Source organism: Rutidosis leptorrhynchoides, chromosome 3 (genome assembly GCF_046630445.1).
Source record: "Rutidosis leptorrhynchoides isolate AG116_Rl617_1_P2 chromosome 3, CSIRO_AGI_Rlap_v1, whole genome shotgun sequence".
NCBI lineage: Eukaryota > Viridiplantae > Streptophyta > Magnoliopsida > Asterales > Asteraceae > Rutidosis > Rutidosis leptorrhynchoides.
This window is the reverse complement of record NC_092335.1, coordinates 108,622,189-108,632,439: the sequence shown is the minus strand read 5'-3', so window position 1 is coordinate 108,632,439 and position 10,251 is coordinate 108,622,189. Positions and strand designations below refer to the sequence as shown.

The 10,251-nt window shown below is 34.7% G+C and overlaps 2 protein-coding genes across 2 annotated transcripts; one reads left to right on the top strand and one right to left on the bottom strand.

Moving 5' to 3' along the window:
• Positions 1–408, bottom strand: LOC139900294 (uncharacterized). Its single transcript, XM_071883080.1, has 2 exons — positions 243–408; positions 1–200 (listed from the first exon to the last, which is right to left on the bottom strand). Exons 1-2 carry the CDS (start codon positions 406–408, stop codon positions 1–3), a joined length of 366 nt encoding a protein of 121 aa, XP_071739181.1.
• Positions 409–5,768: 5,360 nt separating this feature from the next.
• On the top strand, positions 5,769–7,314 carry LOC139896642 (8-hydroxygeraniol dehydrogenase-like). Its single transcript, XM_071879289.1, has 4 exons — positions 5,769–5,929; positions 6,016–6,643; positions 6,747–6,900; positions 7,014–7,314. The coding sequence occupies exons 1-4, from the start codon at positions 5,832–5,834 to the stop codon at positions 7,214–7,216; spliced, it is 1,083 nt and encodes a 360-aa protein (XP_071735390.1). The 5' UTR covers positions 5,769–5,831; the 3' UTR covers positions 7,217–7,314.
• The last annotated feature ends 2,937 nt before the right edge of the window (positions 7,315–10,251 follow it).

The following is a 10,251-nucleotide window of genomic DNA, read 5'->3' as shown; positions in this document are numbered from 1 at the left end:
CTAGTTTCCGTTTACTTCAAACGGTGAAGGTGCGGCTCTATCCTTACGAAGGGAATCAAACAACGGAGAATGATTTAACACATTAATGTCATTGTTTGAACCCGCCATCCCAAAAAACGCATGCCGTATCCACATATCGTATGAAGCAACCGCTTCAAGCATGATCGTCTGGTGACCGTGATCACCTCTCGTATATTGACCTTTTCATGCAACGGGACAATTTTTCCATGCCCAATGCATACAGTCAATACTACCCAACATTCCCTTGAAACCATGTTTCTCCTCGTGCGCCGAATACAACCGAGCAATGTCAGTTGCATTAGGCTTCCTCAAATATTCCCGCCCATATAAGTCAATTATACACTTGCAAAAATTATTTAAAGTAACATAACCCATTTTTTCCGCCATTTTAATATATTCATCAAATATAACCGCGATCATCCCATACGACAATTGCCGTAACGCGCAAGTTATTTTTTAAATAGTTGAGAAACCAAGACGTCCAAGTGCATCCGGACGTTGTTGGATAAAAGTAAAATGATCGGGGGCATTAGGAGTATAAGAGTGTTGAAGAATACCGTCTCGTATACGGAGAAATAAAACTTTGCGCATCCGAAATCGTCTCTTGAAAATGTCGTCCGGAAACGTCGGATTTTCACAAAAGTAATCGTTCCACAATAATTGACCCGCTGCTTCACGATCTCTATTTAAAAAATGTCGTGGTTGTCTTTGAAAACGAGTTCTTGGTTGGATTTCTTCCTCTTCTTCGGACGACGTTGAATCGAATAACAAATCGATACTTAAGGCTAAAAAATTCATATTTTTTAGTTTCTAAAACAAAAAGAAGATATAAACTTTTATATATATGTGAGTGTGTAGTGAATACAAGTGTGTGAAAAATGAAAATAAAGAGTGTGTATTTATAGAAGAAAAAAAAAAAAAAACCAACGGCTAGCTCTCTAACGGCTATGAAATTTACACCAATCAAAACGTGCCACGTCCCCTAAACTTGCGTTTGTACCAGCATTTTTTGGTGACAAACGCCCACAAACGCCCATTTCGGGCGTTTGTGGGGCATTTGTGGGCGGAAAATGGCGACAAACACCTGCGTTATCTATGGTCTAAATGTCAAATTTTCACATTTGTACTCCTTTTCATTTTTGTCAATAAATAATCTAAATAATTAACATCCATTAAATTTAAATACATAACATAAATTAAATAAACTACATAAATTTAAATTCTTAAAATTGAAAATTACATATATTAAAACTTATAAAAATTAAAAATACACAAATTAAAATTCTTAAAAATGAACATAAACTAAAATTAATTCATGGCCAAGAAAGATGTCAGATATACTCGACAAGACCTTCTCTTATTTCTTAGCTAATTGTTTCTCGATCTATTATTCTATCTCTAACACATTAGATTCTGTTCTCTGGTTCAACAAGTATTTCTCCGTGAATCGAACTTACAATGAATCCATTGTCTTTTTGTATTATAAAGTGTAATGTAACACAAATGTATTCTCATCTTGATAACAATCATTTTTTTAAAGATTGTTGTCGGCATCACCTAGAGGGGAATTACCGCCTTCACGAATCACAATCATTTGCCACGCACGCACGCACGCACTTTCGGGAAAAAACCCGACTCGCACTTTAGAGACAAGATTTCTCAATCCATACGGCCATGTGAATCGAGCCGAATTCCTTACTGCGGGTCGGTAAAACCTCTCTAAGGGTTTCTTATGAGACATGGAGCAAACCGACCTTGAAATACCCAAATGTTCGCTCGCAACATCTTTCATGTACTTCCTTGAAATCTTGTAAATTTGACATGTGGCTCGTCACTAGGACACGACCACCATTAGACAAGTATGACCTAATCCGGATATATACCATCGGCTAAGTAGTAACATTTGGTATTAGCTCAAAGGATGCGGATGGAGCAATGTCTCTTTTGAGTGTATCAAATATCAAAGGCATTGTAAATATTCATTATTCGAACCCGTTATCCCAAAAAACGTGTACATTTATACATGTCATACGAAACAAGTGCTTCAAGCATAATTATCGGATTTTTGTGACCACCCCTTGTGTATTCACCTTTCAATATATTTAAACAATCTATCTAATTTCAATGCAGACAATCAATACTCCCGAGCTTCCCCTAAAATCACGTTTCTCTTTGCGTGCACTAAATAAACGTACAATATCTTGTGCATTAGGTTTACTCATAATTAAGGACATAACTCAACAATATACATACAGAAACTCTTTAAACAATGAATCAAAGATGTTTCGCTCATCTTTAAGTTCATCAAACATATCCGCGACTGTGTCATACGTGAATTGGCATAAGGCGGATGCACACTTTTGTAGTGTACTCAATAATTTCCTACTAGTCGCATCATAACTTTCTTTCAAATTCTAAAGAACATGAAAAGTGATTTCTCAAAGTAATGAAATGTATACCTGTCAGTAACGATTAGGTGAACCATAACAAGACTTGACGACCCTCTGGTTATCAACCCACAAGACAACAAACGAATATATGAAGCGAACACATAGATACTAGCAAGAACATAAAAAACACGAGAATATAAAGTGGTTATATGCAATCAATGAGATTGCTTTAATCCACGACCAACCAAAGATTATTCTTATTAAAATTTCGTAGGTGTATATTACAAGTTACATATGAGGGTATTTATAGTGCAAAACGATAACGAATTCAAAGAAAACGCGAACTCCTAATCGAAATCCAACTTTGACCGCAGATTTTCGCGGTCGCAACAGGACCCCTCGCGGTCGCGAGGTGCATGATTCCTGCACATATTTCTCCTGTAGAAATCTCGTAGTCGCGAGTCCATGATCCCAGTCGCGAGACTCACTTCGCGAGCACCACTAAACATCTCGCGGTCGCGAGATCACTTTAGTTCAGAAATTAATTTGTGTTTAACTCGATTCGCAGTCAACAGTACCTTTGGTGGTTCGGAGAAACAGATCACATGTGAAAACGTGTAGGAAACATATTGGGTGTAGACATTTTCAATGGGGACGGGACTGATATCTGGAAAATGTAGTCATTTTCGGAGTTTTTGACTAAAGCCAAGTGTATATAAAACATATTTCTCAATCTCATGTGCTATACCAAATATGTACTTAACAAGCGTGTCTGCAGTTTGTATTGTTTAATCCATTGTTCTCCCATATTTAACTTTTAATCTTTTTTGTCTTTTTTATGATTCAATTATCCATTTTTACTTTTCATAAAATCAACCCATTTCTTTATATGAGCCATAGAACAACTGTAACACGTTAATTCTATTTTAATACATATATTTATATTTATATATTATCTGATGTACTCCATTACATAATTACGCCATCTTTTTATTTACGATTAACGATAACGATAACGATAACGATTAAATGATTTAGAAGTTAGAACATTTGCCTTCGCCAAAACGTTTGTATCATCTCGTTAATCTGTTTGTCCATATCTTATTGGATTGGAACAATGCTCGGTAACAATGAACGCGGAAAACATACTTTTTCCTGAATGTAAAATTTAAAATGAACAAGAAACTTTACATCCTTACCCGTGTCCCCGAATTTGGGTTTGTGTTTGTTTTCACTAGTAAGCAATTTGCATCTCAAAGTGAAAGTGAGTTTGATTAGTTAAACACGTTATAGGTATAAAGGGTCTGGTTAATCTAAAAGAAAATCCACCTCTAATATATATATATATATATATATATATATATATATATATATATATATATATATATATATATAGTGGATATCGAGATCGATACTTAAGAGCATGAATGTTCAAAGATATATTGAAGTTTTCTTATTGGAAAATGTAGTGTAGGAAATTTTTTTAATGCGGGTAGTGGTTTATAATAATAAAAAAAAATTAAAATAATGAATACATTAGTTATGGAAATATTTTTCAGGATGCATGCGAGTTTACTTATTAATCCGTAGAGTGAGAGGACACTACTAGTTTGAAAATTTTGTATAGAAAATACCTTTTTAAAATATGTAGGACACCACTAAATTTAACAACAGGACTCATATATTTTTCGAATTTATATCATTTTCTTTGAAATGTATACGATACCACTGAATTTAACTAGTGACCCTATATATATTTCGAATTTGTAGATTTTTTAAGGTAAATAACCATTAGCTTTCAAATATAATTAGTACTAAAAGAAATTAAGAATCCGTTGAGTTTCAATTCTGAAATTGCTACTATGCATGCCTTTAGTAAATATGCTCTATAATGGGTTGTGCTAAAACCTCGTCATTCCTGTTGTATTTACGGAGTACATTATTGCATTATGACATGCCTCCACATTTACGGGGCATATATTTTCAAAAAATGTCAAAGAGAACAAAGATGGCACTAACTTTACATTATTGCATTATGACATGCCTCCACATTTACGGGGCATATATTTTCAAAGATGTCAAAGTGCCAACAAAGATGGCACTGACTTTGAATTTTAAAGTAGGGACATCACCCTAATATAATCTATAGTTTCTATTAAAATCATAAAATAATAATATCATTATTAAACTAATTCATTTGTTAAGAAAAATGAAAAATAAAAAGAAAAAAATCTAAGTATGGTGGGTGATGTCATTAATTTAAATAATTTTGAATTAAAATTAAATCTTAATCTAAGTATGGTGAGTGATATCATTAATTTAAATAATTTTGAATTAAAATTAAATCTTATTAATTAATTATTATTATTAAATCTTATTAATTAATTATTCTTATTAATAATTATTTTAATTATTAAAATTAAATAATTTTGAATTATTTTAATTAATTATTTTGAATTGAGTACGAGAAGGTATAAAAGCTAGGCAGAAGGAAACAAATTCTAAATTTATATATATATTTTTTTTTTGAAAAGCAAGCTAATTTCATATAAATTACTAAACAAAGTATACAACGAGACTCTCAACTAAGAAATGATAGTTGAGATGCGAAGACCACGAAAAATACAAAGAAATAGGGTGCAAAGGTTGCAACTCAAACGAAACTACTATCTAGATGTCTAAGTACATAGAAGGATTAGAGAGCCAATTTAGCCACTCGATCTTTATCCCTTTGATTCTAGATGATATCTATTCGAACGACTTCACTTGAATTTCCTTTAGCAAAACCGGGGCGCTCAAAGTTTTGTTTTGAAAGACCATCGAATTTCGATTTTTCCATAGGTAATATGAGCACACCCATTCCACACTTTGCCAAACTTTTTTCCCGAGAGAAGACATAACGAGTGGTGACTTTCCAAGAAGAGTGTCATCAACGTTTGTGAGGACACAATTCCCAAAATTCCACCATTTGTAGATTCGAACCCAAATCTCCGAAGAAAGCTTGCAATCGGAATTCACCATGATTGGATGTAGATTGTTTAATATCATTTTAGGTGTTTGATGAAATGTTTAGCTGACAAGTTTCTTAGTCGGACTCTGTAGTTCTACGGGTCGTTAAACTAAATAACTTTATCATTTGCGTTCACTTAATACCTAAAACATATCATTAAACTGTTTCGTTTAAACAAACCCGTGGTTCCACGGGTCATTTCACTAGTATAATATTAATATTATATTAATATTAACTCGTGACATCACCCTAATGCAATCGCTTACGTGGGGTTGCATCTCGATTTTTATTATGTATAAATAGCAGAGCAATAAGCCTCATTTCATTCATCAAATTAAACACATCATCAATCCTACAGCATTATTTGGTACTAATCAAATTCAGATTAATTAAGTCTTCAACACTTCTAAATGGCAAAATCACCTGAAACAGAGCATCCAATCAAGGCATATGGTTATGCTGCCCGTGACAATTCAGGAACACTTGCTCCATTCACCTTCTCCAGAAGGTATACTTTTCTTAAACTTATAGTATTATTTAAATTTACTTAAATTATGATATTGTATTGATTGAGTATACTTGATTATGCTTTAGGGCTACTGGAGAGAAAGATGTTCGTTTCAAAGTATTGTACTGCGGAATCTGCCATTCCGATCTTCACTATATCAAGAACGAATGGGGCATAACCCAGTACCCGATTGTCCCCGGGCATGAGATTGTGGGTGTGGTTACAGAAGTTGGAAGCAAAGTAGAAAAGTTTAAGGTTGGTGACAAAGTTGGAGTTGGGTGTTTGGTTGGTTCATGCGGATCATGTGGAGGTTGTGTTTATGATAGCGAAAACTTTTGCCCTAAGAATGTTCTCACTTACGGTGCTATCGACTCCGATGGTACCATGACATACGGTGGATATTCCGATCACATGGTTTCAAACGAGAAATTCGTTCTTCGTTGGCCTGAAAATTTGCCACTTGATTCTGGTGCCCCGTTGTTATGTGCCGGGATCACAACTTACAGTCCTTTAAAATTCCATGGTCTTGACAAGCCTGGTACGAAAGTGGGTGTGGTTGGTCTCGGTGGGCTCGGTCATGTTGCTGTGAAGATGGCTAAGGCTTTTGGGGCGGAAGTTACCGTTTTCAGCACATCAATGTCTAAGAAAGAAGAAGCACTTGAAGGACTTAAAGCCGATCACTTTATTAATAGCAAAGACGAACAACAAATGCAGGTAATTAATAATCATTTTTTTAATGTTTGTTTTTAATTTGTCGGGGATTATGTCTTGATTAGATCGGTAAATGTTAAATGCTTTTATTTGGTATGTTATACAGGCTGCTATGTGGTCGCTCGATGGCATCATCGATACCGTGTCGGCAAACCATCCAGTTGCGCCGTTGATTGCTGCACTAAAACCCCATGGAAAACTAATTGTTCTTGGTGTACCAGAGAAGCCAATGGAGATTGCAGCATTTTCTTTGCTTACAGGTAACTGATCAATACCCATGATATATTTTTGCATATGGTACTACTATTAACTTTTTCGACCGAGAACTATGAAATGGTGAATTAATAAATAAATGGGTGGCGTGTACCGACAGGGAATAAGGTTGTTGCTGGAAGTCTGATTGGAGGGATTAAAGAGACTCAAGAAATGCTTGACTTTGCAGCAAAGCATGGTATAACTGCAGATACAGAGCTTATTAACATGGACTACATCAACACTGCCTTCGAGCGGCTCTATAAGGCTGATGTGAGATACCGTTTTGTGATCGATGTAGCCAATTCCCTCAAGCCCCAATAGATTTAATCATTGGGCTCTTGATTGATGAATGTTGTGTTTCTTTTTGTTGTTCTATTAGTATATACTTTTGTATGAGTGTTGTATTACAAGAGTGAAAAAAATTCTGTTATGGTTATATGCATTTGTTTCCTTTTTTTGTAATCTGGAATAAAAGATGCTACTTACTATTTCAAAGTGTACGAATGTTCGATTTACTATCACTATGTGATGTAACATAAAAGGCTTTAAAATTTCAATACTGGCAAAAAAAATAAAAAAGTCGACTATGTTATACCAGCTACTTAGAGTCTTAACTATCAAATATGAAAATGGCATCACCAAGTACCTAGTTACTCCTGGGGTACTATATATTAGACCACTCACCGGGAAGCGTGAAGGGGCTAAAAACACCACCATCACGCTACCATCATGGCACTGTGTGGTGTGATGGTGGCTTTTTTTTGTCCGGTGGGATGAGCGGATCACGGGAAGAGCGAGACGTGTTGGAGCGTTTAAAATTAACAGCTATATAGCCGTTGTAAATAAAAAAAATTAAATTAATTTTTGTAAATACGACATTTCTCATTCACACATTTCTTTCAATATTCTCTAATTATTTCCATTTTTTTTTTATAAACAAACTTAAATATGAATATTTATTTGAACTTTTCGATATTTGGGATTGGATGACGAATCCGAGTTGGATCTTTTACGAGCATACGGTGAGAAAGTAGATGATGAAGAGGCTGAAAGTTCTACACAGCGAGTTCCAATTTCTCGAATTTACATTCGTAGAGATCGTGAACTTGCAGCCGGAACTTTACACAAGCACCACTTTCAAGAGAAACCCAATGTATAATGAAAAACATTTTAGAATAAGTAGCGCACTATTTTTGCGCATCGTCAATAATATAAGTAATTACGATGTAGAACCTTTACCAAGGCATTTTGATTATTATCTAATAAACATGCCGTAGCCATCCCATTCGATCGAGATGCCCTCGACCCTGCAACGACATTAACGGTCTCACTCAATTTTCTATTTTTATTGACGAACCCTTGACTTTCCAAAGCCACGTCTATCTTTGAATATTGAATATCATATGGACTTGGATTAACTCCGAACCCGATCCTCGAATTAACAACAGAGACTTTAATCTCATTTTTCTTAACCTCTTACCCGAAACCGAACTCTCTCCACACAATGCTTGACCCGAAACCAAATGTGACCTGGTAAAACAGTTAGAAGTAGCAACCTTACCCAAACCTAAATTGGATTCAAGCCTGTAGGGCTCTAAATAACCGCAACCGCATTTAAACTAGTAGCACTCGCAGAAAACACCCTTGTCAATGTTGTTTCATGAACTACTTACCATATGCACAAACTCACCCACGTTAACCCCATCACAATCAGGGGCGGAACATAGTGTTACTCAAAGGGGGTATCCGCCCCCACCTGTATTTAACAGAAAAAAAGTTTTACATTAAAAAAAATTATTTTACCAAAAAATAAAGTTGTTTTTAGTATTTACTCCAATTAACAATGCAAATTTTATTAAACTTTTACACCTGTGCTCCATTTATATTCCTGTTCAAATTCGGTCACCGACCTATTCACAAACTTGATAGCTAGTGATTCATCAAAACCCATTTTTAGTGGTGGAATATTAACTTCTTTTGAAACTACATCCGGAGAATCTCACAATCACTATGATATCCTCTAACAAAATGATGCCATGTGGTTGACTTTAACATTTGATTCTACTTATTGCTTTGTCGCATCATATTTCGTGTATTATCCCGAGTGTTCTTGAAAGTACGTCAAATTTATAGAACTAGTACTAAAAAGTCACTAATTTTAACTTGTTACCCACAACACCCGTTGCCCATTTAGCTACCCCTACTACTAATAAAAGAGGAGCAAACAGAGTTATTACCAAGAGCCATATATCCGTAAGAACCAATAGGCTTTTGGCCCTTCCTTGATAGATGATTTTGGTTTTTCCTAACGATTCTTGCAAGCCAAAAATCACTATGGTAAAGTTGTAGGTAGCAACAGCAGAGATTTAATTAAGGATTATCATATGTATATCAAAGTAGTTGACTGAGAAACACTCTATGGAGAATTTAATGAAACAATAACATTTGAGAGACCTACAAACGCAATTAAAAAAAGACATAACCTTCAGAAAAACAAAAAGGAAAAGCATTCATCTCTTGTAATAGTTGTCACCTCTACAAACCGTAATTTTATGTAAGAATTTTAACAAAAAATAAAAGCATAAATCAATTAACCCCTCAATCAGTACAGCAATGTGACGACCCGGAAATTTCTGACCAAATTTAAACTTATGTTATAATTCAGTAGGCTTATAACTACCTTTAGTGGTTTGATTCTTGATGTTATAATTCAGTAGGCTTATAACTACCTTTAGTGATTTGATTCTTGATTAAGAATACTAATAATGAAGTGTAAGAACAAAGATGATAATGGAGAGAAAGAAAGAAACACTTTGTAAGTGTGAGAAAATGGTGCAAGTTTAATGCTTGCATTCATGGCTATTTATAGCAAAAATATCACAAGTTTAGGTAATACAATAATATTACTTTTGTGTATCAATAATTGACTATCCATTTATATATATATATATTTATATATTATAACACTCCCCTTTGGATATCAATTTTGTTTGTTGAAGATCAACTGTAAGTTACTGCCTCGTTAAAAACCTTGCTAAAGAAAACCCAGTGGGAAAAACTTTAGCTAAGGGAAAAAAAGTGCAGCATGGAGTTGACTCCCCCTCAAGTAGACATCGCTTCGGTTGTTACATCTTTTGAACATGTCTCATGCCAATGTTATGAACGTGTGTTCTGAAAATAGCAGTTGGAAGTGCTTTCGTGAAAAGATCAGCAGAGTTTTTGCTGGATTGAACATATCTCATTTCAATCTCGTTGTCCTTAATGAGATTTTGAGTGTATGAGAAGAATCTAGGAGGTATGTGTTTGGTTCGGTCACTTTTGATATACCCTTCTTTCATCTGTGCTATGCAAGCTGC

Bases quoted from the DNA above. Each gene is read 5' to 3' on its own strand.
- LOC139896642 (XM_071879289.1), top strand. From the start codon at position 5,832: ATGGCAAAATCACCTGAAACAGAGCATCCAATCAAGGCATATGGTTAT. The intron at 5,930-6,015 runs GTATACTTTTCT...ATTATGCTTTAG, and splicing joins CCATTCACCTTCTCCAGAAG to GGCTACTGGAGAGAAAGATG. The intron at 6,644-6,746 runs GTAATTAATAAT...TATGTTATACAG, and splicing joins AAGACGAACAACAAATGCAG to GCTGCTATGTGGTCGCTCGA.
- LOC139900294 (XM_071883080.1), bottom strand. From the start codon at position 408: ATGGCGGAAAAAATGGGTTATGTTACTTTAAATAATTTTTGCAAGTGT. The intron at 201-242 runs GTATGCATTGGG...TTGCATGAAAAG, and splicing joins AATGTTGGGTAGTATTGACT to GTCAATATACGAGAGGTGAT.